At 46.1% G+C, this 26626-nt stretch overlaps 1 protein-coding gene across 15 annotated transcripts in view; it reads left to right on the top strand.

The window, feature by feature from the left end:
- Bcs1 (mitochondrial chaperone BCS1) overlaps window positions 1–26626 on the top strand; it is a 628019-nt gene that overhangs the window by 436848 nt on the left and 164545 nt on the right. For 14 of the 15 annotated variants that reach the window (XM_075884748.1, XM_037429366.2, XM_075883899.1 and 11 more), the window contains one exon: window positions 6998–7167. In XM_075884748.1, coding sequence (XP_075740863.1) covers window positions 6998–7167 — 170 coding nt within the window. The remainder of the gene's footprint in view (window positions 1–6997; window positions 7168–26626) is intronic. The other variant, XM_075883609.1, reaches the window with a different exon arrangement.

The following is a 26626-nucleotide window of genomic DNA, read 5'->3' as shown; positions in this document are numbered from 1 at the left end:
AGTGTTATGCCGCAAACTGAACAAAGTGACGACTCCACTGGTTGAAATTTCTTTACGCACAGCGAGTTCGCAACACGTCCAACCTTCTGCCACATGCACTGCTCGTGTTGTGATTCAAGGAGTGCTTAACATCGTTGAATTTGTCGTCCTTCCGCATGCGCCTCATGAAATCATCCAGGGATGGAACTTTCTTTCCGCTAATCATGCGGTTGTTGACTGCGCTCGTGCTCAACTCGTTTTGTTTCCATTCAGCACGACATTCATAGATCTTCCTCGCTCACTCAAAAAGGTGATCGTCGCCGCTGACGTCGTCATTTCTGCTTTTTCGGTCGCCGCGGTATCTCTTTTGTGCAACTCCGTTTCCGATTCAACTGCCCTATTTACGCCGTCTCAAGGATGCGCTCGTCGCCGGAACCTTGTCGTCCCGTTTGCCGTCATAACACTTGCCGATGGCTCCAGTGCTGTGTACGTGTGCAATCCGTTCCCTTGTCCCGCTACCTTATTGCATGGCGAATGCATTGGGTGTCTTGACACTTATGATGACATCTTTCCTTTCGATGCCCGTTCTGATACGACACCGATGTCCGTGGATGCTGTCGCAGCTGGCACCGCGCCCTCACTACCTGACGAAGACGTTCTGTTGCGCAGCGTAGACACCGGCCTTACGCAAGACCAGCGCAATCAGCTCATTCAACTACTTGACCGTTTCCGCGCCTCCTTCGACCTCAGACAACCATCCTTGGGACACACGTCAGTTGTCGCTCACCATATCGACACCGGTCATCATACTGCACTTCGTCAGCGCCCCTACCGCGTCTCGCAGGCTGAGCGTGACGTCATCACTCAACACGTCGACGAGATGCTGCAACGTGGTGTTATTCAGCACTCACACAGTCCTTGGGCTTCGTCAGTGGTCCTCGTACGAAAAAAGGATGACTCCATCAGGTTTTGCGTGGATTATCGTCGACTAAACAACATCACACGCAAGGATATTTATCCCCTGCCACACATTGATGACGCCTTGGATTGCCTTCAAGGTGCGGAGTTTTTCTCTTCACTGGATCTGCGCTCTGGATATTGGCAAGTACCAATGGCTGAACCAGACCGTCCAAAAACGGCGTTTGTGACCCCTGACGGCTTATATGAATTTAATGTAATGCCCTTCGGTCTTTGCAATGCGCCTGCGACTTTTGAAAGAATGATGGACAGTGTCCTCGGGGGACTTAAATGGCACATCTGTCTTTGCTATTTAGACGACATAGTTGTATTCTCGGCGAATTTCGAAACTCATCTTTCCCGTCTGGAACAAGTTCTCCAGTGCCTTACGGCAGCCGGGTTGCAATTTAACTTCAAGAAATGTCGTTTTGGCGCCCGCAAACTCACAATTCTCGGCCACGTCGTTTCAAAAGAAGGAATATCGCCAGACCCTGCCAAACTGCGTGCCGTTGCGGAGTACCACAAGCTGACTACCCTAAAGGAGCTTCGTAGTTTCGTAGGCTTGTGTTCCTATTTTCGGCGTTTCATTCGCAATTTTGCCTCTATAATTGCCCCTCTGACTCAGCTTCTCTCCCGTAGCACGGACCTCTCTGGCTGGAATTCCCACTGCGATGAGGCATTCACGGCGCTACGCCGGCTACTCATCTCTCCGCCAGTTCTCCGCCACTTCGATCCCAATGCACCCACTGAAATTCACACGGATGCAAGCGGTGTCAGCCTCGGTGCCATTCTCGCTCAACGCAAGGATGGCTGCGACGAGTACGTTGCCGCCTATGCCAGCCATACACTAACGAAGGCAGAGTCCAACTATTCCGTCACGGAAAAGGAGTGCTTGGCTATCATTTGGGCTATAGGAAAATTTCGCACCTACCTTTACGGACGCCAGTTTGATGTTGTCACAGATCACCATGCCTTATGCTGGTTAGCGTCCATGAAAGATCCTACTGGCCGCCTCGCTCGTTGGGCTTTACACCTTCAGGAATACGATATCCATGTTGTTTATCGCTCAGGACGCAGACATTCAGACGCCGATGCACTATCCCGTTCTCCACTGCCTCCTGACCTTGCCTGCTTATCAACTGCCAATTGCGATTCGTCATCGTTGAGCATCACTGACATGCCATCCGAACAGCGCAAGGATCCCTGGATCAATTCTTTGCTCGACGTCCTCTCTCACAGTTTGTCAGAAACGACTTCACGCTCCCTCTCTCGTCAAGCAAGACACTTTGCTGTCCGGGAAGGCTTGTTGTATCGCCGCAATTACGTGACGGATGGCCGTAGGTGGCTCCTTGTCATCCCTCGTCATTTGCGTTCGGACATCTGCGCTGCCTTTCACGATGACCCCCAGTGTGGCCACGCTGGAATATTTAAGACTTACTCTCGCCTTCGTCTAAGATACTACTGGCGCGGCATGTATCGGCACGTTCGCCAGTACGTTCGGTCATGCACCACGTGTCAACAACGCAAGACGCCTTCTCACAGCACTGCTGGCCCTTTGCAACCCTTAACCTGCCCAGCGAGACCATTCGACCGCGTCGGAATTGATATTTATGGTCCTCTACCCAACTCTCTTCGAGGCAACCGGTGGATTATCATCGCCGTGGATCATTTGACACGCTACGCTGAAACTTCTGCGCTGCCTGCTACCACTGCGAAAGACGTTGCGTCCTTTCTTCACCATCTCATTTTGCGACATGGTGCACCTCGTGAATTACTCAGTGACCGTGGACGCGTGTTTCTCTCGAACGCCGTCGACGAGCTACTCAAGGCATGTCGCACTGTCCATAGGAAATCCTCGGCATACCATCCTCAAACCAATGGCATGACAGAACGCTTTAACCGTACCCTTGGAGATATGCTTGCCATGTACGCCTCTGACGACCACACTAATTGGGACCAAGTGCTCCCTTTTCTCACGTACGCATACAACTCTGCGCCACAAACAACCACTGGCTTTTCTCCTTTCTTCCTTCTGTACGGATGTGAGCCATCATGCTCCATGGACACCATTCTCCCTTACAGGCCTGATGTTTCCGAAGCAATGCCTGTTTCCGAAGCAGCTGCTTATGCCAAAGAGTGTCGTCAACTCGCTCGCTCATTTACCGCACAAGACCAATGGCGCCAGAAAACTGACCACGATTCCTCTGCGTCTACTGTACACTATAACCCAGGAATGCTGGTTTGGCTCTGGGTCCCGTCTACCCCTCCCGGTCTTTCCCCGAAGCTTTCGTCGAAATACCATGGCCCCTACCGTGTGGTGCGGCAAACATCTCCTGTCAACTATGAAGTTGAGCCCATTGGTCCACCCTCGGACCAACGCTGCCGTGAGCGTGAAACAGTACACGTATCAAGCCTCAAACCGTGCTATGACCCCCTTGTCGTGTCCTTTCCCTAGGTCGCCAGGTTGGCTCCTTTCTGCGCGGGGAGTAATTATACCGAAGCATAGTGGCGCCAGCTCTGTGCCAGCGTGAAAGAAGACGTTGACGTCTGTGTGTGGCTCGTGCTTGCCGGGTTCCTGCCTGTACCAGCTTGTTGCGGCTAACGTTTCTGGAATAATAACCTGTGTTTTTACGCAACCTTGCTCGTTGCAATATATATATATATATATATATATATATATATATATATATATATATATATATATATATATATATATATATGTGTGTGTGTGTGTGTGTGTGACGCTAGACGCGGGAGACGTGGCGTGGCTCATACGCCATGTTTATTCTATTGTCACTTTTTCCTTCTCTGCTTCTACAAACCATTCATTCCATCATATGTCACATGATACCCCTCCCTCCAAAAGAAGGCATGAGTTACAACTTACAAACAAGAAAAAGTAAACAAGGAGTGGCTAGGAAGTCACCAATGTCAAAATAAAGAGGTAGTTTCACAAATTTTAAAATGCACGTGTTGTCTTCTTCGTCGCTAAGACTTGAGGGGACAGTGTGGCAGTCCGGTCATATCAATAAGAGATCTGGCGGGCGAGGCTGATGCTTGCGCCCTGGATAACACAAGAATGCTTTGGACGTGGAGATAGCGGAAATCGCAGCCGGCATTCTTGTGAAGAACAAACGAGGTTCGAACACCTTGCAGAATTGACAGTCCGGATATCGTAGGCATCGAATTCTTCGTCGTGGCACAGGTCGTGCAGGCAGCTTGCGTGCGTGTTGTTCGAGGTTGATTGGGCGCTGCCTGTGTTTCTGCCGAGTACAAGGGGTGCTTTTGTGGCTTTTGAAAATTTTTCTATGGTGATGTCGCAGATGGTTTGATGGGAGGCACATTCTTGATCTTTGGTGGAGAATGTATCCACCACGATTGGCCTTTTTGCTATGTTCTTCAAGCCTTAAGAGTGCACTCGATGAAGTTTTGTTTCGCCATTGACAATGTTGAAGTATGCGTTGACGTTGTAATTTCTTCGTTTCGTCAACTTGCTTGTGGTGTGACATTGATCGTGTTGCGCCAGGACTCTTAGCGAGTCCTCTGCAGGCTTCTACGACGCCAACCAATGCAACTGTTTCCGGCGCAAGATAATGTGGCGGGTTTGATGCACTTGAATCTTCTGTATTTATAAACAGTTCATTGTTGGTCGTTGCCTGAAGCGTACTTATGTCATCAGAAGTCGCACCTGCGGTTTTGTTTTCATTATATGCAGTGAGGTTGTATACTGGATTCACGTCGCTTTGATCTTGTGATTGATGAACACTCGATGCTTCTGCAGAACACTTTTCTTCACAAGATGCTGATTGTGAATGCTTCTGTCTTTGTTGAGCTGCTGAGCTGAATACTTTGACCGAATAAGATTTCTGTGAACACTCGTTGTCTGGTTTGGTTTCGCGCTGATTTACTAACTCATCATGCGTAAATGTGACGGTCTTATGAGGTGCTTCCTTAGGTTTATCAGTAATGTTGATGACAGGTGATACCAAGTCAGTTTGCAAGGTACGCATGCCGCACGAAGTATTAAATGCACCTGGGTTATAAATAGTGGATTCAAATCTTTATGCAGCGAAGAGTTAAGCATTGGCAATAATTGCGCTGATGAGGAACCAGATGGAAGGTTGGGAAAACGATCGCGTGGTCTTTCCGTTAGCACGTGGCTAGCTTCACCTGACGGGAAATGTAAATCCATGATCCGTGGTCGAATCCGTGAAGGCTGCTTATGACTGCGATGACGGAGTTCGAATGCATTGAGAGTGCGTGTTTTAATCGAATCTTCATTATAGTCTTGAAACCAGATGATCATTTCTTCTTTTATCTTTTGCCAAGACTCATCGTTGTCAAATATGTGGGTGAGGTAAAATTTAAATGCCTCGCCGGTGACGTAGTCGCTGAAGTTCGTAACCATCTCCCGTTCCGACCCTGATGCAGCGGTAGCGTGGAGCTCGAACAGGTTGAACCAGTCCTGTACAAGTCCATCGTCCGCTGCTCCGGTGTACTTGGGGATGGGAAGGTCAGTCGATGGTGCTGTCATGATGCTGGTCATGGTGTAGAGTTGGAATGCACTTGTGTGGTTCACATTCAGTCACTGCGTCTGGCTGAGATGTTCGATGATGATGGCCGGTTTAAAGTCGCTACCAGGTCTTCATACTGTCGACTCGTGTGACTCTAGATGCGGGAGACGTGGCGTGGCCCATACGCCATGTTTATTCTATTGTCACTTCTTTCTTCTCTGCTTCTACAAACCATCCATTTCATCATATGTCACATGATATCAGCCTTGCCCACCAAAACTCCTGCGTTAACCGGACTGCTGCACTCTTTCCTGAAGTTTTGCGAGTTTACGGAACACCACGGGGCCATGAAACCAATTGTGCATTTTGACATTTGTGACTTCTCAACCTCTCCTTGTGTACTTTTCCTTGTTTGTAATCCATGCCTTCTTTCAGGGGGAGGGGAAATCGTGTGATGTATAAAGTGATGATTGGTAGAAGCCGAGAAGGAAGAAGTGAGATTAGAATAAACATGGAGTAAGAGCCGGGCCAGGTCACCCAGTCGTTGTAGCGTCACATATATATATATATATATATATATATATATACAATGTTTCTTCATTAAATTTTTCAGTTGAAAGTCGGCACTTGTCCTGTGTCTTCCTACATATCTGTCCTCGTTTTTCACACTGTTTACCTTAAAAAATGAATCATTACTAATTCGCCCAACTTTCAATACAACTCGGGAAGCGCACGAATTTCACACAAGAACACGAGACGCAAGCGCTTACGTTTAACAAAACATTTATTGCATACGTCACAGGGGTGAAAGAATAAAAACAAATGTAAAAGTAGAACAACAAAAAGCCCATGAGCAGTGCCATATATTACTCATTCATTATTATCAATCACACCCTTTTAACGTGAGTATGTCGGGAAGCAGCACTCTCAGGTGCTCGTATTTTCCAACCCTGAACATCTGAACAGCATTTTCAAATTTTCTGACTGAAGGTTTCGCTGCCCTGCAATGTCAGCCACCATACTCAGATGCAGCTTTTGGAGCTCAGCTTGAAAGTATGACCCGTAAAACTTTGGATACTTTGCAGTGTTAGCATTTCCAGTGAGAAACTGTTCAATATACTGATGATGTGCTGCCTTGTGTCAGTGGAATATAGGTCTTTCAAGGAGGACTGGCAGTACATATGTCTTCAGAAGAATAGAATAAAACATGTGATGATCAGATCTTTCATTGTAGTGGTGTTATTTTTTTTTAAAGCTGCGATTGATGGCTAGCTTCGGCCCAATATATGGAAAAAGCTTCTACAGAATTTACTTATGCTTCCTCAGGCTTTATCCTACTCGCTTCTTCAAGCATTTATGATAATTTCTGTAGAGTGCAGCTCACCGTTTCCAAACGCAAAATACTAGCGTCATTAGCTTGAGTGCGAAATTAGTCTCAAACACTGAAAGCACCTTTAGTGGTGGAAGCACGCGCCTCAACGAAGTTGACGACTGTGATGATTTCCATGCTCGCGAAGCAGTCAAGCATCTCCTAATGTCTCACGCAGCACAGCCCTGGCGGGTGCCCTTGAGTACAGCATCTGTGTGCTCAACTTGAGTGAGCGGGGCCTGTCGGACGACCGTCTGCAGCATCTCATGTCAGTGGCGCCCCAGCAGAGCATCATACTGCTGGAGGACATCGATGCTGCCTTTGTCAGTCGCGAGGAAAGCAGCACAGGTGGGTGGTTTTGAAATGTCAACGACATCAGCTTCTCAATTAGCGATTTTTGCCGGCTTGTGTGAATATTCGAGCACTTCAAGCTTCTAACAAATAATAACAGATTTGAATTTGCTTCGATTAGAACTTAGAATACTGAAATTCAAGTATTAGAAATGAACGAAAAGGTGTATATTGCCACACCCCCTCTATTCTGTCTTAGGTTTTTATGTTTCCTCCCATTGCACGTATTGATACTGCTTGTCCAACACTAAAAAAATGAGAGTACACGTGACTCTTTTCCAATGATCTTCACTTGCCACGTACACGACTCTCTACAGAGGAACAGGGTGACTGTCTTGGTGGGTCAGAGCTGGTGCACTCTAGGAGAATCCGTCGATCATCTTAGAAAGATTGCAAGCGCTCTTCAGTGAAGGATCACACTACCACTTCTTAGAAAGTCGGGCTACTCTTACCAGTGACGGTCCTACGTGGGTCAAGCGACTCTACGATTATCTGAAGCTTCTCAATCGAACCGTGCTCTACTTTTTCACGAGTACTGCTGGGAATAGCGAAGTGTTTTTTTTAAGCAACTACAGTAATACTTATCCTTATGCCCAGCAACTGCAAAAAAAAGTTTAGATGTAGCATTATCTTAATAACACTTTTGAAAATAACAATTTCCAGCAGAGGGATACAAGAAGCAGGATAAAAAAGTTTGTGAATTACAATGTAGCATTCTCATTAAATGTGTGTGATGTACATAGTGTGAAGTCTCACAAACTAAACTGCAGATTACAGAATTATGTTTCCATATTTATTATTTATGATTATGAATATAAATTGATAAGTTGTGACGGCTGGAGGAATCAAACTTGTGGTTCCTCTGTTGTCGCTCCTGTTCAGCGTGAGCAACCATGAAAAAAACAACTGGAAAAGAAGAACATAATATCGAGATGAGAAACAGACTCGTAAAGGGTTAACAAAACCAACACAATAATTGATTTACACAGACATAAAGCTGGTTTACATCAACAAAAAAACAAAAACAAATGCAAACGGGCACATTCAGATAAAGCAAGGTGTTTTGCCAATAATAAATAATGAAAATACGAGTTTTTCAAAGCCTTCAACAAGTGCCGCCCCCCCTCCTCCTGCCCCACAGAAAAAAGTCCTGGCTACATTCCTGCAATAAGCACCGGCAAGCATTTATCAAAGGAATTTTTCATAAATCGCTTCAAAGTTTGCTTTCAGAGTAAGTGCCCGACAAATTCCAACAACCAAGCCCATTCCCTGGCACTGAGGGGCATGCCGTGAGTGGTTATTGACCGAGGGATATACAAACGTACCCTATCCTTAAATACTCGATTGAACGCATGTGGGTATGAGCGCTCAAATGACACCAATGCGCACGGATGCTGTCATTGTTGACATCATCCATGGCTTATGCTCGAGCTACCACACATAGCTTCAACAGTCACATATACTGACTCGATCCTGTGCCGCACACTTGAGTATTGATAGAAATGTTATTACAATGCAGCCTAAAGTGGATCTCAAAGCAATATCAAGCCCTTTAGGCAGTGCACAGACAATGTGCGATCAACAACTAATCACCCTTGATAAGTGATGTCATCACTTATTGTATGAGTGATGCAATTGATTACATAACAATGTGCACAGCGGTGTGAACTCGTTGAGTGACAGTTTTAATCGGGAATTCGCAACAACCCCACAAACGCACGATACTGTTGGAAATGACTGGCCGCCTACTTCCACAGAACTGCTACAGACGCCCAGCTAGCATTGTGTAGTTAGTACCTACAAGAACAGTACACACATCATTAAGAAGCGCATGTTCGTGTTCGCAGCTCCATGAATATTCCTTAATTGAAGCATCACTTCGAGCATGGAGCCATGCACTACACCCACCAAAGATGTGCATGACTTGCAACCAACACAATGCATTCGAAAGATTTTATTTAATTATTTATCTATTAGTGCATCCTACATTGCCCAAGTGGGCGAGGGAAAAAGAAGCAGAATCACAGTTAAACAAAGCGCATGTTGGCGCCGTCGAAAGTGGCACACATTTGCGCAGCAGCTCCTGCGCATTCACAAAAAGCACACATCTTGTAGTGATGAACAAAAAGCATCAGATGAAAGATCAGCAACACAGGCATCCAGGTTATTCCATTCGCGAATGGTAAAAGGAAAAAAAAGATTTTGCAAAGTCACCAGCGTGACAGCTGACTTCGTGGAATTTTTTAGTGATTTCTATGTGACATGCAGTGTGGGCTCATCATGTATAAACCCTTGTTAATGCGGATTTCATCACAGCGTATAGAATGGAAAAACTTCAATCACAAGAATTTCCTGCGCTGCTCAAGAGGCTTTTATCCTAAGTTATTCCTAATGCATGTAATACTGGAGTTAGAATTGTAATTATTACTTACAAACCGTGCTCCGCGGTTTTGTATCCATTCTAGTTTATATATTAGAGTTTGCCCATGAGGATCCCACACTGTACAGGCATATTCAAGGATAGGTCGGACATTTGTAACATACAAAGCCTCTTTCAGACTTTTTTCGGGCAAACTTGAAGTTGGGTTTAATAAAGTTTAACACACCGTTGCCCTTGCCAGTTATGTAACCTATATGCTTATTTCAAGATAAATTGGCAGACAAGTATACACCGAGGTACTTAAAATGTTCAACACGGTCAAGTTGTGCTACTGACAAGCTGTAGGACGAGTAAAAAAGTTCACGTTTTCTGGTAAAGCTAACGAAGCAACATTTTTTTTACATTCAAACACATCTTCCATTCCTCACACCACCTTACCACAATGTCAAGATCACGTTGTAAAGCACAAATATCGTCCATACTGTGTATTGATTTTTAAATAACACTATCATCTGCGTACGGCCTCATGTTTGATATTAGCGTCTCTGAGAAGTCATTAATGTACAGTGGACTCCCAATAAACGAAACTCGCTTAAACGAAAATGCCTCATTAACGACCTAAACGGCCTCATATAGCTGGATTTCTATGTGTTGCGCAGTAAAATTAATCGGTTATTCGAAACACTGCTTATTGGTCATCTACAGTTAAACGGCACAAAATCTAAACACAGCAAAGACTCACTCATGCCAAAAGTAGTCTCACAACTATGGCAACACCTCGAGATCGAGACAAGCCAATTCAGTAGCCATTCTCGCTTGTGGCTGTGGGCGTAGAGTTTCTTAATATGCTCTAGAGGGAACTCTGGCGCTGGTGTCTATGGGAGCTGCAACACACGGCGCTTCAGCGAGCATGGGAATGATGGGTAGTACACACACTTGTCCACGGAGGAAGGAAAGGTAAGGAGAGGCCCTGACGTCACTCGTTGTGAAGCCGAGATGAAGCCGGAAGTCGGCCATATTGACTAGGCAAATTCTCCTCTCTTGTTGACATATGAATGCGAAGCAGAAGGCGTGACTCCCTCTCTGTCTCAAATAGCACGTGGCCTGCGCGCCGGTGCTATCAGAAACCAACGGAACGGATTTCAACACGCTGTCCTGCCGCGATACGGTTGACGAAATCTCTGCGTATGGCTGTTGTACTCTTGCACTGCCGGCGTTTACGATAAACACGGCAAGGTGCACGTTAAGCTTTTTTCTTCATTTCATGTGTTCTTTGTGAAAATAAAGATGATATTTCGGACATTGCCGCGCGACGAACCAGGCACCGAAATTTGTACAGCTTCTTTCAGATCACTTTTTCCCCCTTTTGTACTTCTCTTTAGGCTTTATGAAATTTTCGGTCAGGCTGTGGGCTAGACACAACGATAAAAAAAGAAAAAAATGTCTTCTCTGCAATAAACCCGGAGGTCCGTAATTATGCCAGTAAAGTCTGCGCCGGTGGAGCTTGTGTGCGTGGCAGCCCGTTGAGTTTGCGCCGGCCTCTTTGTTTTCGCCGCTCTTTTGTCCGACGCGCACTGGTTCCTACGGATATCCCAAAGGCCATGATTTCATTAGGACGAAAGCAGCGAAGACCACCCGAAAGTGCGTGGGAACACGTCTCCAGTGTGATTCACGCGCACTAGTAGCTACGGAGAACGGAGACCAGGATCGCGTTAGGTCGAAAGGGGGGTAAGTTAGCCGAAGGAATGCGTGAGAAAAAGTCAACATCACTTCGTCAAGATCGTTCGAACGGCTTTGTCAGCTTCTGAATGCACAAGCACGCGCATCTAGTGAGGTGCACCTAGTTACCTTGTGCAGGTGCGTGTAGGCATTTTAACGAGTTTTGCCACAATACAGACAATATTGCGAAGAGCGAGACAATATTGCGAAGAGGGAGCATCTTAAGCGAAGCAGAACAGGAACTTTAATGCGCAGAAGCATGTTGTAACTGTACAGGAACATAAAAAGCAAGATTAGATTACAGTCTAAATAAGAGCCTGTGGACCGCAAATGCATCGTCCGTTGTCATAAGAAGCAACACCGCATAACTGTGATTAATTTGCAAGGCATTCATTGAACGAATTCTTGAGCACAGTCATTATCTTTTATGATGGCTTTTCAGCATAATTTTGACGGACGCTGCAAATTCGGAGTACGTATACGCGCGCTCGTTCCGTGGTTTCTAGTTCAGACACCTGGTTACAACCACCACCGGAGGAAAATCGCGTAGCTAACAATGCAGCACAAAGAGTGGATGCTGTCGAACACCTGCAGTACGCCACGGTTAGGTGCGAGGCCCATGAAAACGTGCACATCGCCGCTGGACCGCCTGAACGGTGCCGCACCGCACTACATCAATAATAACAAAACGCCGCCATTGTGCCTAGTGAATATGGCCACACGTGACGTAATTTCCACCACATTTTTCACGCCCTGCGCCGGCTGTGCATGCCTTCTCCTTACCTTTCCTTCATTTGTCTAATTTTCGTACTTCTGGCTCCGTGTGTCTTTGCGTGACTTGGACCTGTTTTTTCACGAAAACATAAATTAGCAAATGTTCACCTTTTGTGCTTCACAACCTTATTTCATTAGACTTACCATATTGAATTAAGTCACTAAGTTCAAAAGGGTTCGTTCTTTCTTTCAAAACAAATCCGTAACCAGCAATAAATGAAGCCGCAAGTACGATTCGCCGCCCGCAAGTACTGTTATGACCGTCGTCAGTAGACGCCTTGCCGTCGCTGAGAAACGTAGCTGGGCAGCGCTCCCACGCCTGGAACCCCAGTTCTCTAGGAACCAGCGTCCAGCGGCAGGGAGCGACAAAGGGATTAGAAGACGGTCCGTGAGCCTAAATCCCTACAAACGATTCTTTCGGGCCGGCTTGTTTAGCGAGATGGCGAAGCAGACCAACTGCACAGGTCTTGTCTCCGCGATTCAAGTGTTTACTCCTTGGCTGCCCTTCCTGAGAAAGGCGAAAGAAGCAACCGAACCGCCAAATTGTTCCGGAACCCACTTCCCCTATCAACAGAGCATTGCATCAAGACAGGCAATAACTATTCTGCGGATTATGTGCTACTGAATTATGCCCTGTGGGCGGTGTCTTCTGTGTGTGATTGTCGTTTCAATCAAGGAGGAGGAGCCCGACAGGGTTTAAAACGACGCTGCAGAATGCAGGACGTCACTGTGAACCATGTAACGGTTCAACCACCACGCTCGTGGTTCATGCTGTAAATAACCTCGTGCTGTAAATAATTGTAAATAGTGCCATAAACCGTTTGTTTTTCGTATCCCCATTTTGTCAGCGATCGTTTCCTAAACACGAAGCTACACCACGCTACTTTAAAAGACCGGGTAGACCCCGATCCGCAATAACTGGTGATCAGCGCTGGGATCCGAAGCGACTACTGGTGAACAGCGCTGAGAGCCGCAACAACTGGTGGCAGCGGTGGGATTCACAACAACTGGTTGGCAGCGGTCGGATACGAAGCTACAAGTGACAACAACAGTCGGCAAAAGGGAAGCAGCTGGCTCGAGACTTGTATCACGTATGGGTGAGTGCTTGGCTTTTCCTTTGAGTGAACCAGGTTCTAAAAGAGGGTCAATTTTAGAACTGGTAGGTAACTTTGCTGAAAGACTCAGTTTCGCCGTTTCGGGAAGTTTATATTGGAAGTAGTGAGCACTCAATACGATCATGGACTTACGGGAGCTGCAGAAGTAAGACTTGTTGGTGTTGTGTGAGGAATTGGGGATCGATACAAAGGGTTTGGCATGAAAACCCATAATTATTCAAGTGATTAATAATTTGGGGGCTGATGATGAGAAGCTTTGTGAAGCATGGGACCTCATCAGTAAAAAAAAGAGACAGCAGAAAGACGAGGAAGAGAGGCGTGAGCACGAAAGGGAGGAGCGTCGCTTGGAATGCGAGCGTGAAACAAAAAGACTGGAATTTGAGAGAGAGGAACGTCGCATAGAACGTGAACGTGACGCAGAAAAACAGGCGCACGAGATCGAGATCCGCAAACGAGAACTTGAGTTGAGGGAAAGATTGGGCAGTGGTTCCCAGCAATTGGTACCTTACCCCAACAAGGCGGCAGAGTTCAAGATGTCCCGGTACATCCAGTCATACGTGGTATCGGGGGATATTGGTCTGTACCTGGTAAACTTTGAACGAATGTGTGAGAAAATGTCATTCGAGCAAGACACCTGGTCACAAAGGCTACTCACGGTTCTGCTCTGCGAGGCAGCGGAGGTCGTTGCGCGACTCAGCAAGAAGGACGCAGACAACTATGAGAAGGTCAAGGCTTGCCTTCTAAGAAAGTAAAGACTTTGCGCAGAGGCTTTTGGACAAAGATTTTGGGGCGCTAAAAAGTCTAAGAGCGAGAGCTATCCTGACTTTCTGTACAAAATGAGAGCAAATTTGACAGAATGGCTAAAGAGCACCGAGTCATACAGTGACAGGAACGCTGTTTCTGTTGGAACACTTTTTGAACTGTCTCCCAGAGCAGGATAAAAACTGGTTACTGTACCGCGGTGACATAAGTTCTGCAACGAAAGTGGCTGGACTTGTCGAAGAGTACGCATCACACAGATATTATAGCAGCAACAGGGAGTCGATAGAACCTATAATTCCATATCAAACTCGAATAAAGGTTATGGGAAACATTTTTCGTGTTTTCGAAATGAGAAAAGGAAAAGAAAGGTCCCGTCTTGCAAATTTGAAAAGAAGGAGGATAGTGAACCAAGTGAGGAGAGGCAAAACGCGGGAAAAGCGAAGAATGTTTTTGAAGTTAAGAAACCGTTCACTTGCTTCAGATGTAATGAGACCGGTCACATAGCAGCGCACTGCCGAAAAGAAAAGAGGGCGTTTTCATTTGTCAGTGACTGCGAAGAAAACATGAGGTTACTGGAGCCTTACATGAATGACCTGGTACTGAATGGAAAGCCATGCAAAGTGCTGCGTGACTCGGCAGCAACAATGGATGTTGTCCACCCGTCGTATGTGTCACCATCCGACAACACAGGACAGTGCTCTTGGATCCGCCAGGTGGTGGAAGAGCAGATAGTATGCTTGCCCGTCGCAACCGTTGTAATTGAGGGCCCCTTTGGTAAACTAACAACCGAGGCTGCAGTTTCAGAAAAACTCCCTAAATCTTATCCGTACTTGTTCTCAAACAAGTCATATATGTTATTGCGAGAGAAGGGCATTCTTTTTGGTGACAGGTTTTTGGTGAAGCGTTAACCCGTTCAAAAAAACGAAAATTGGCAACTCATTTAACGTCTGAGAAAAATGCTATAGAGGAAGTGCGTAATGCAAAAGTGGTGAAAATGAAGGAAAGCAGTTCAGACAAACGGACAAACGTGATAGCGAGACACTTGAGATCCGTCACTCAGAGAAGGAATCTCGCGAGTATGCGTTACTTCCGCTAGCATCAGACAGGTTCACTTTACTTCTGAATGGGAACAGGGGTAGCTTGGCTACTGAGCAGTTAGAGGAGGATACCACCATTCAGGAAATCGGAGAGCATGTCGAGAGCGAGGCCTTGGCCGGTCTGAAGGTAGAGGCCGTTTCAAAAAACGGTTCTTGCAAGGAGGAGGTGGGGGCTAGCAGCCCTAATGGGCTCAGTAAGGAGCTGGAAACAATCCTCATGCCTCGAAAGGACGCTTCCACATCGTCAAATGTAGGCATGGATAGCACAGTGGCCGATAAGAGCAAGAACGCCACGCTTCAGCAGTGCAGCGATAATACCGAGCTGGTTTGCAAACATCGCAGAAAAGGAAGAAGCAGAGGCGTTCGGCACTGCGTAAGCCTAGGGCAGGTCCCACTACTTCCCAACAAAGACGACAGGCTAGGCCGTTAATCCGTTTCAGGAAACGTCAATGGTGGCGTTCATGGAGGCACAAGCGGCCAGCCAGGTGTAGAGGGGGAAAACGAGGTGCGTCACCCCAACGAAACGTTCGGTTCAGTTCAACGACTTTGGGAAAGCGGCCTTGCCCGAAGAGTCAAAGTCCAAAAGGCACAACGGCTAAGTACTGCGGGGGGGCGACCACAAAGACACTGTTACCCAGGCTTCCCCCCTGCTTTTGGCATCCCTTGCACATTCCTGAGGAGAGCTGGCCGAAATGCAGAATGAGGCGTGACAGCAGGACACAGCCTAGCATTCGTACGTTTTGTAGCCTCTGGCGTGCTCAAAAACCGCCGGGACCGCAACCCCATCGTGTGCGATTCAAGCGAATCTAGTTTAGAAAAGGGGGCGGTCAGTTTGAACAATTGTTGCATGTGCATGTTAATTATGTTTACTCATTGTTACATTGGAGATGCAGATTTCAGCCAGTTTGATTTTGTAAGTTTCGAGACGCGGTGTTAAATTTTTCAAAAGGAAAACTGCCGAACTAAAGGCTGAAAATTGGAGTTAGTTTAATCATAAGTGCGAAAATTTGCATAAGGTAAAAACCGAGAAAATGTGTTATTTTTCTAGTTTTTTTCAAAGGTTTAGTGGAATATCGTATGCCTTCACAGCTATAAGGATGTGGCGTGAATGAGCATTTGAGGAAGATGTTAGCAAAAACCGAATGATTTCGTAAAATGATTAAGTTTGGCGCGACACTGTGGAGTTGTCGTTGCGCGCATTGAGAATTGAGTCATTGGGGCACGGTTTTAGCATAAACCAGTGCAAGTGTTGTAAGGGGCCTTTGATGAGTACTGCACCTAGGATTATTTTTCTGTTGTAGACGGTGTGTTACAACATAACGTAAGGATGAGTGATTAGACAAACTGTAAAGGATTAAGCGTTTGGTTAGTAGTGCCATGCATTTTGCAGCGCTGTAGGAATGATATTAATTGAAAACGCTCAGGAGACCTCAGTGGTTTTTTCAATCAAAGGCGTTAGCACAGGACGGTAACTTTAACCGAACGAACCTGCTAGAAAGCAGTGTTTGTCTCTATGTTGTGTTGGTTTTCTTTGAAGATGATTGATGTAGTGATCATGAGCAGATCATAAAGCTTTCCCTAACCGTTGAGGTAGACCGTTAGGTCACAGCTTAGGTTAAGCTTTCGAGAGGCTGGTGAGCTTCATGCCTCAGTTGTAGACGGTTATTGGCGGCCATAAACAAAAACGGACATTAGGACAATTTTAGTGCTCGCTTAACCCGAGTTCCGGACCAGTGCTCTCCGCGGGACAGAGCCGACGAAAGTGGCCTGGGATGAAAAGAAAGAAACTGCCTTTTTAAAACTGAAGGCAGCATTGATCATCCGTCCGGTCTTGAAAGCTCCTGATTACGACCGCAAATTCACAGTCCAGTGTGATGCTAGCGATCGAGGTCTAGGAGTCGTTCTATGTCAGAAGGATGACGATGGTAAAGAACATCCCGTGCTCTATTGATCTCTCGTGAGATGGCGTACTGCGCTTCAGAAAAGGAGTGCGCTTGCATTGTGTGGGCCATTCATAAGTTTCAGTGTTACCTCGGAGGTGCTAAATTTACAGTAGAAACAGACCATTGTCCCCTTACCTGGCTCAAAAATGCGACATCGAAGAACAGTCGCCTTTTGAGGTGGAGCTTGATTCTTGTGCAATATAATTTTGACATCTATAAGAAGTATAAGAAAGGCAAATTGAATGGAAACTCAGAAGCGCTCAGCCATTCTTTCTAAGTTATTCAAAAGCGTCCTTGACAATGTATCAAAATTGATAAAGTTGGTTTTTTTTGTACAAGGTATTATGTTGAAGAAAAGCTGCAAATTCTTCAGGAGCTTTATCGAAGCGGCCTGCCCAAGATGGAGGTGGTGAAAAATACATCCCAAAATCGATGCTGTCGTGGATCTGGAAAAACAGAGAAATGATTGAAGGCACTGTTAAGAATGGGACCTTTACATCTAAACGTATGCGGATGTAAGGTAGCATGTCTGGTTTGTCAGCAGAAGTGAGTACTGAGAGTTTTGAGTGTGAGCTTTTTGTTAAAGCTAGTTATGGAAATTGGTTTGCCATCCCTCTTTTGGCTTGGTTTGATCGAAGGGGGCCGAGTGCTTGCTTGTGCATGTGGTCCAGTTTCAGAGACGCTGTCGAAGTTTTCGGCAATTACTCAGACAGTGCGACCAGCGAAGGCGAGTTTCTGCCATTCAACAACGAACCCTTTCGTCGTCCCTGCGAGCAGCAGCGGTGACTGCTGCCCTCCGTGACTCATCTGGCGAGGGGGAAGCTGTTATCACCGTCGTCAGTAGGCGCCATGCTGTCGCTGAGAAACGTAGCTGGGCAGCGCTCTCACACCTGGAACCCCAGTTCTCTCGAAACCAGTGTCCAGCGGCCGGGAGTGACAAAGAGATTAGAAGACGGTCCGTGAGCCTAAATCCCTACAAACGATTCCTCCGGGCCGGCTTGTTTAGCGAGACGGCGAAGCAGACCAACCGCACAGGTCGTGTCTCCGCGATTTAAGTGTTTACTCCTTGGCTGCCTTTCCTGGGAAAGGCGGGAAAAGCAACCGAACCGCAAAATTGTTCCGGGAAGGAACCCCACTTCCCCTATCCTCAGATCATTGCGTCAAGAGGGGCAATAACTATTCGGTGGATTATGTGCTACTGATTTATGCCCTGTGGGCGGTCTTGTGTGTGTGTGATTGACGTTCCAATCAAGGAGGAGGAGCCCGACAGGGTTTAAAACGACACTGCAGAATGCAGGACGTCGCTCTGAACCATGTAACGGTTCAACCACCACGCTCGTGGTTCATGCTGTAAATAACCTCATGCTGTAAATAATTGTAAATAGTGCCATAAACCTGTTTTTTTTTCGTATCCCTATTTTGTCAGCATTCGTTTCCTCAATCCGAAGATACACCACGCTACCACAAAAGACCGGGTAGACCACGATCTGCAACAACTGGTGATCAGCGCTGGGATCCGAAGCGACTACTGGTGAACAGCGTCGAGAGCCACGACAGTACGAAGACTAGGCAAATGTGTGCACTACCCATCATTCCCATGGTCGCTTAACGACCGCAGCGCCAGAGTGCCCTCTAGGTAATTTCACGGTGTTTTTTAGCTTGATGGAAAGGAAGCGGCCGCAACATGCACTCTCGCTTGAAGAAAAGCTGCAAATTCTTCAGGAGCTCGATCGAAGCGGCCTGCCCAAGATGGAGGGGGTGACAAACTACATCCCGAAATCGATGCTGTCGTGGATCTGGAAAGACAGAGAAATAATTGAAGGCACTGTTGAAAATGGGACCTTTACATGTAAACGTATGCGGATGGTGCCTTATGAACAACTAGAAAAAGTTCTTTTTCTGTGGTTCAAGTGTGCACGTAGGTTTAATTTGCCCATAAGTGGACCAATTCTCAAGCAGAAAACTCGAGAGATTGCCATGCAAATGAAAATTGTCCTAAGCGATGGATGGCCCAGCCGCTTCAAAACGCGCCATGGCCTAGTCTTCAAAGCAATCTCGGGTGAGAGTGGTGCAGTCAACAGGGACATTTGCACCGACTGACTACAGGGGCGACTTAAGGAAATTTCGATGAGCTTTGAGCTACGAGACGTCTTCACTGTCGACGAGATGCGTCTTTTTTATAAGACACTGCTATCAAAGACTCTCACCTTCAAAGGTGAAGCCTGTAGGAAAACCCACTAAAGGTTGCATCGCTGTGCTGGTGGGTGCAAACATGGCAGGAGATGAGCAATTGAAGCTGTTGCTAGTAGGAAAATCAAGGCACCCACGTTGGTTCAAAGGCGTTCGACACCTTCCCGTTGCGTACGTACCATGGGAACGGAAAAGCGTGGATGACCACGGCCATTTTCGAAAACTGGCTTCGGGAGGAAGACGAAAGATTTACGAGGTTAGGCAAAAAGGTTGTCTTCATCGTAGATAATTGCCCAGCCTACGGTCAGGTTTAAAGACTCCAAACCATCACACCGGAGTTCTTGCCAGCCAATGCAACAACAGTGATCCAACCGATGAATCAAGGGGCTATTCAGAACATTAAAGTTCATTACCGCAATTGCTCCATCAAATGCTGCTTAGAGCAGGCAGTGGGAAATGCTACAGTATAGATTTATTTGCAGCCATCCACATTTTGGTTTGTGCCTGGGAGCAAGTGAAGGCTACAACAATACGCAGATGCTTTCACCATGCTGGCTTTTAAGCGCTAGAAAGCAGTACCTGATAAAGAAAGCCCTGCTGATGCCGACATTGAGACAGTATCCAGTCAGGTCATGCCCTCTGCCCCTTTCACGCTGCAGGACTACGAATCAATTGATGAAACTGTTCATACCTGTCGTGAAGAGACTGTCGAGAAAATGATTGCCGAAGCGCAAGATGGAAATCAACCTTTCAGCGATGAATGTGATGATACTGCCAGTGCAGCGGTGCCACCTGACCAATCAGCTAAAAAAGCTGTTGAACTTTTGTAGTGCTATATTGAGCATGAGGCTTGTCCTGAATTTCTGGCTAGTTTGTCAGGAATGGGTGTGTACGTCGTGAAAAAACAACTCAAGCTTGCCAAACAAACCACTCTTTACTCCTTTTTTTTTCCCTACTCATCCTCATGAGTAAGGTGAGGTTTCTGCAATTTGAATAAAGGTCTTGGTTCACTAAATAAGTGTACTTTGCTTAAATGAAACTTCTGATAAATAGAACAGTTTTATGGATCCCCTTCGAGTTTCGTTTAAGAGGAGTCGACTGTACACCAAAAAGAGTAAAGGATCCAATGCTGAACCCTGTGGCACCCGGAAGTTACATTGACGTATGAAGAAGACAAACCATTTACTTGGACGGTTTTCTAGAAGTTAAATAATCCCTTAACCAACCAAGAACAGATGCAGGGAGACAAAAAAAAATTATGTAATAAAAGATCATGTGGAACGGTGTCAAACGCTTTTTGAAAGTCTAGAAATACCGTAATGAGTGAGTGAGCAAACTTTATTTAACCAGCGGATTGAGGCGTGGGCCTAAGCCGCGCCAGGGGTGGTGGAGAGACCCTGTCTCTCAGCCGCCTCCCGTGCTCGCTGGATGGCCCATATTTATCTGTCCGATCTGAGCTGATCAGCCCGGCTCTCCACCGCACCCCAAGCTATTCTGGGGAGATTGCATTGGCGTCCTGTATCTTTGTGCATTCCCATAATATATGCTCTAGGGTGGCGCGTCTCATGCTACATAGTTTACACGAGTCATCTGGGTATAGTTCGGGGTAGATGCGATTTAGGTGCATCGGGTTGGGAAATGTTCTAGTTTGAAGTTGAGGTTGACTGGAGGCGACTTCAAATACCGTATTGTCTGATAGACATATGAACCTAAAACATCATGAGAAAATTCGCACAGTTGTGTAACACATGACAGACCAGATCTAAAACCATGCTGAAATGTAAAGAACAAATTATTTGTTTCCAAGTGCTTTATAATACCTACCACTATGTATAGTGTTTAAGAGCTTTACAACATACGCTGGTAAAAAAAATTGGCCGGTAGTTGGCAACATTATTTTTGTTTCCAGACTTTGGTATTGGTGCATTTTTTCGCTTCCATTCAGACGGCAATTTCTGACCTTCAAGCGATTTTGAAAATAAGATGGCTGAAAATGGTGCTAGAGCATTTGCAAACCTTTTCAATACGGGATTAGAAATAGCATCCGGTCCTGGAGCCGAGTCTGGTTGAAGTCGTTCAAGAAGAGTGTACACACCACTAGCCGAATCACCAATGTTATCTATAAGTTCAAATGGTTGGGGTGTCGTATATGGCATTTCACCTTGAAATTGTTTGGAGAACACTGATTGAAAATTCTGGTTTAAGCAGGCTGCCTTCTCTGCTTTTTCTGAAAAGGTTATTTCTCCATCCAAAATACCAACAGAGTTCGTCTTATTTGATTTCACATTATTTCCAAACTTCCTTGGGATTAGTAATCAGCTTTCTTTTCAGGGAAGCAAAAAAGCTATCTTTCACTTCTCTTAATTGTTTTTTATCAGTCGACTTGACTAAGTGAGTTTTTCTTGAACAACAGCAGTTCCTGATGAATGAAAACGCTTGAAACTGCGTTATTTTTCTTTAATTACCCTGTTTAGGCTTGGGGTAAGCTCTCCGTTTCCCGGAAATAACTTTGAAAGCTACATGACTACTGAAAAAACTAGCAAGCTCAGTTTTAAAAAATTCTCGAAGACTGGTGATATCCGTGATAAAAGAACACTTTTGAAACTCAGTAAAAAATGAAGTAAGCTTAGAGGATATTGGCTCATAGTTACCGTTTTCATAAAAATAAATGGTTCGGGGCAACATTTTTTTTAACTTTGGGTTTGGGCAAACCAAATTTCCATACTACCTCATGATTACTAATCTCAGTCATAGTTGTAACTAATCTTATGAAGGCGGGATGATTACAAAAAACAAGATCTAGTATGTTAGCACATTGCCCAGTGCAGCTTGAGGGAGATGTGACGAATTGATGCAACGCATGCTCCCTTATGAGCTCTTCCAGTGCTAAGTACGGGCCAGACAGCGTGCGCAAGATGGGAGCATGATTTATCCAGTCAAGATTTAGAAGGTTAAAATCTCCTTCTAGTAAAATATACTCAGTTCCTAATGTAGTCAGTGCTTCAGGCAAAGCTTCCGATGGCTGTGCACTGTTGGAGTTAGCCGGCCGATAAGAACAGTCCACCGCAACGCGCTGCGCTTGTGACAGCTCAATTTTACACCACACGGCTTCGTACTGAAGGCTGGTAATTGATACAGACACACTTTTTAATTTGCTGTTAGCCAATATGAAAGCTTCACCGCCGCGTGCATCGCCATGTTTGCAATAGATGTTCATATGTGAAGGGAAAACTTCTGCGTTGTAAATGCTGTTGTCAAGCCACGACTCAGTGGCAAAAATTATAACGGCATTCGTAGTAGCTACAATGTCTAAAAACGCATCCCTCTTATTTTTTATGCTCCGACAGTTTACAACAATAAACACCAGTTCTAGCTGATCGTGCCCTTGGCATCGAACAGAAAGCTTTGATTGTTGTTGTGACAGTTGTATGCCACCAGTGTAAGAATTGTAGATAAATGTTTGGGCCCCTATAATCAGCTTATTGAAGCGAATTTCGAATGTTTTTTTGCGTTTTTTGGCAAATCCGACCAGTTTTCCTCTTTCGATAAGAACATTGCTTGAGTAATCTTTGTTTATTGACAGAGTGGTTCCTCTCAGTTTGTGTGCCCTTGTAAGTACAATTTTCTTTTCTTTGAAGGAACGAAACTGTGCTACAATGGGCCTATTCTTCGAGGTAGTAAAGCGACCCACCCTGTGATCCCGTTCAATGTCTGATGACGCCACCTGGACACCCAGATGGTCCGAGCAAAGAGATAGCAACTGACGTTCAGAGTCTTCCCAACTCTCACCTACAGTATCTTTGAATCCGTAAAAAACCAGGTTATTTCTGCGCGGCCTATTTTCGAGGTCATCTTGACGCCTTTCAACCAGGTCGAACTGAGCTGCAAGGAAGGGGTTCGCAGCTTTCGGCTGTTAGAACTCGGTCCCCAACTCTTTTAGGCCACCAGCATCACGTTCAATTGCTGCCAGTCAAGCCTTAAGTTCTGTAAGCTTATCATCGGCAGCCTTTTGATTAGCTTTAATTTCTTTGAGCGCCTCCAGAACCTTATCCTCACCGTCGTGTATTTTTGGCAGTGAAGGCAATGCTTCAAGAAAACCCTGTTCTTGTTTTCTGGTGAACAGTCCCGGATTCATCTCGACATTTCTTGACAGCAATGAACACCCCCACAGCACAGAAAACACGACCCGAGATTTCTCAGCAATTGTCTTAGACAGGCAATAAAAATAAGTATGCACAATACATGAAAGGTAGTGTTTTGATGCCGTCACACAAGACAAGTCATATCAATAAACGGAAACGTGACAGTAGTAAAGCAAGAGACTGTAAATATCCCATCCTCATGACAGCATTGAAACGCAGCGGCGGCTGGCAAAACAGGCTCTTAAATAGTTTGTGGTTGATACATGCAATGCCCATGTCGATTGAGGGACGATTTACTTTATATCTGGGAAGACAGCTGTCAAATCCAGCGTATCAGAACACGGCTGACAGTGATGAAGCACTGAGCACTGTTCGGTGTAACATGCTTTGTTGATCTAAGAGGGCGTGAATTGCGCATCGCCTGAGACGACTGGCGCTTGCAAAAGCTGAAGAGCAAGAGACTGTAAGTATCCCCTCCTCATGACAGCACCGAAACCCCTGAATGAGACAGAGAGAGAGAAGAAGGAGGCATTGGCAGTTGCGCCACTGTTGTTTCCTATGTCGCAACTGCAGCCACAGGCGAACCCCCCCTCCTCCCCAAGCTACCCGGCCCTTGCCGGGGCATCCTTAGCCGGGTGAAGTGGGGAACATGCCAAGACGGTGCATTATGTATGGTGTATACGGTGGTGCCTTCAACACGGAAGGCAATTGAAATGTGCTTCACAAGAGTTCTATGAATTTCTCGTAGATGGCAACTCTCTTTTTTGGCATCTACCTTCCAAAAGGGGCCATGTGAGTACCCGAAGAGAATTAGTGTGTCAGAATTCTCTTTGCCTTTTTTTTAGAGCGAAACCGCATGAACCAGAGGTATTCCAGATTATTTTAAGATCATGTATTCTGAATGAGTGTGCAGACGCGAAGAGCTCAGTTTATTCTTAAACGAACGCAGCCACCAGCGATTATCCTCAAATGTCTGTTGCCGCTAGTATAAATGCCGATTCGCCTTGCCATGGATCAGTTTTATCGATTGTTGATGCACTGTTTGCTGCTATGAATGTATGTGTACTGCGCTGGTACGAAAGTATTGCATTCCGCGTACAAAACGAGCATGCCAGCCCTGCTCTTGTTTAGACGTCCAGTTGGTTGGTAGGTATTGGTCTGGCGATGCTGTATCTCAAGATTGCCTGAGTTAGCTCCGCAGTAAAAGCTCTACGTCAAAACATGTGGGGCAATATGACGCAGGATAACATCTTCACGAAGAACTTCGCTACCTCAGCGTCACTGCCTCGGGGCAGAAGTCTGTTTCGGCATAGCGGGTGCAGTGGCTACCACAATTTATATATTTCCATAACTTCACTTTAGGAACTGTCCTTGTAGGTTCATTCCGATTTGCTGGAATGGTTGGCAAGGTGGTACGATAGGCTGCTGAATTCCGGCTGGCCTAGTCAGCTTGTATGTCTTCTGTCGCTAGCAGTCCTGACAAATCCTTACGTAATGGGCAATGTCTGCCGCGAAGCGAGGTCAATATTAGTCCTCTTGCATCGTTGCGAATTTACGGCAAAACCCAAAGTACAGTCAAATCTCGATAATTCAAACTCGAAGGGGCCCGAAAATTTGTTTGAATTAATGAAAACTAAATAAAGGGAGGGCTCTCCATGCAGTGGCGCATGTGCATTGAGCTAACACACGAGGGGGAACTTTCGGAAGACTTGCATTTATTCACAAATCACAGGACATCTATTATTAATTGAAATAATTGGTGATGCATGTCTGCACATGTTTGCCTTGCAGCGAGTCAATCAATTTTGCACGCAGCTTGCAAAGCATTTCTACTTGGGCTTCAGCATTCTCCTGGCAAGAGAAGTTGCACGCGGAAATGTCCAGCGCCGACAATTTCTAAATACGACAATAACAATGACTATGTAGCGGAGCCGCCCATTCGCCGCTACGCAGCCGCAGCATGGCCAGCATGTGACAAGAAAGGAGGAACGTCTTCATGCGGAGAGAAGCAGATCGGCATTTGAGGGAAAACGAACACTCCACGGCAGCTTTTTCTTTTTGCTCTCATCGTGCGCGTCGTTGAAAGGAGAAGGGTAACGTGGCAGGGACAAGAAAGGATGAAGCGTGGCGCCACCGCGTGAGAGAACCCCCCTCAAGGCCCAGAGCCGTGCTCCCACATGGGCAAGGGCTGCAGAAGATAGTGCCTTGTTCCTTTCCTTCAACCACACATTCATTCATCCCAGCGACAGCTTTTTTGTTTTCCTCTCTCTCTCTCTTTTGCGTTTTCCTCTCTCTCTCTCTCTTTTGCGTGGAAGAAGAAGGGTCTTTACGTGACAGGAACAGAAAAGAGAGAAGCGTGACACGGGTGCATCGCAGATCTGCATTTGAGAGAGAGCAAACATTCCACCGCAGTCTTTTCTTTCGTTTTCATTTTCTTCGCGCGAAGCGTTGAGGTGTCGCAGGTGCTGCCGCAGGATTGGGCGAGGTGCTTAGAGCATTTTCGAAGCGCGGTATGTTCGAATTAACCGTCGAAAGTGCTTCGGCGTTCGAATTACCGAGCGTTTTCACCCATTGAAATACACATAGCTTTGACGGGACCTCATTGTAAGTTCGAATGAACCATAAGTTCGACTTAAGTGTGTTTTAAATAATGAGATTCGACTGTACCTAGCTGTTGTCATGCAATGCTTTCTGAACCTCTGAACATAGTGATGAAGGTGGAATGAGAAGGTAGTTTTGCGTCACTGACAGTCCCGGCACGTCTTCATATAACAAGTGACATCTGTAGTCAGTCGTACTCGAGCAGCTGTAAATTCAAGGGCACAGCAGCAATCATTGGCACGCTTGCGTGATAGGTGCCATCAGTGGGTGGCTCTCATAATAAAACTTCACAGCTGCTGCTGCTGGAGCGATCACAGCCTTAACGAAATGGAAACTATAAAGGTTGCAATGAAACTGATATTACAATGTTTCAGCCCTGTTTTCAGGCACGAAGTTTGGTGGCTGTTGCACCGTGTGGCTAAATTAGAGTGCTGAGGCGCAGTACAGTGCTTATAAACAGGTTTGGTGCAGGATGGCGCAGGTAAAAAAGTTTGGCGCACAATGAAAGATAGCACAGGTGTTCCACCATTGTAGGCATTGCAGGCTTGCACTTCATTCATTTTCTGGCTGCAACTTTGGCCAAAAAGTTATTTCCGAGCTCTCCTGGAGTCTTTTGCATCGTCACGACTGCGTGACATCTGGTGGAGGGGCTTCTTAGCCCATGCACCGAACGATTCCTCCTCTGAATCAAGACCACACCCTCAAGGGGACATCGACGCCAATTCTAAGCAGC

Source organism: Rhipicephalus microplus, chromosome 1 (assembly GCF_043290135.1).
Source record: "Rhipicephalus microplus isolate Deutch F79 chromosome 1, USDA_Rmic, whole genome shotgun sequence".
Taxonomy (NCBI): domain Eukaryota; kingdom Metazoa; phylum Arthropoda; class Arachnida; order Ixodida; family Ixodidae; genus Rhipicephalus; species Rhipicephalus microplus.
Note: the sequence above shows the minus strand (reverse complement) of the source record. Positions and strands in the feature narration are given on the sequence as shown.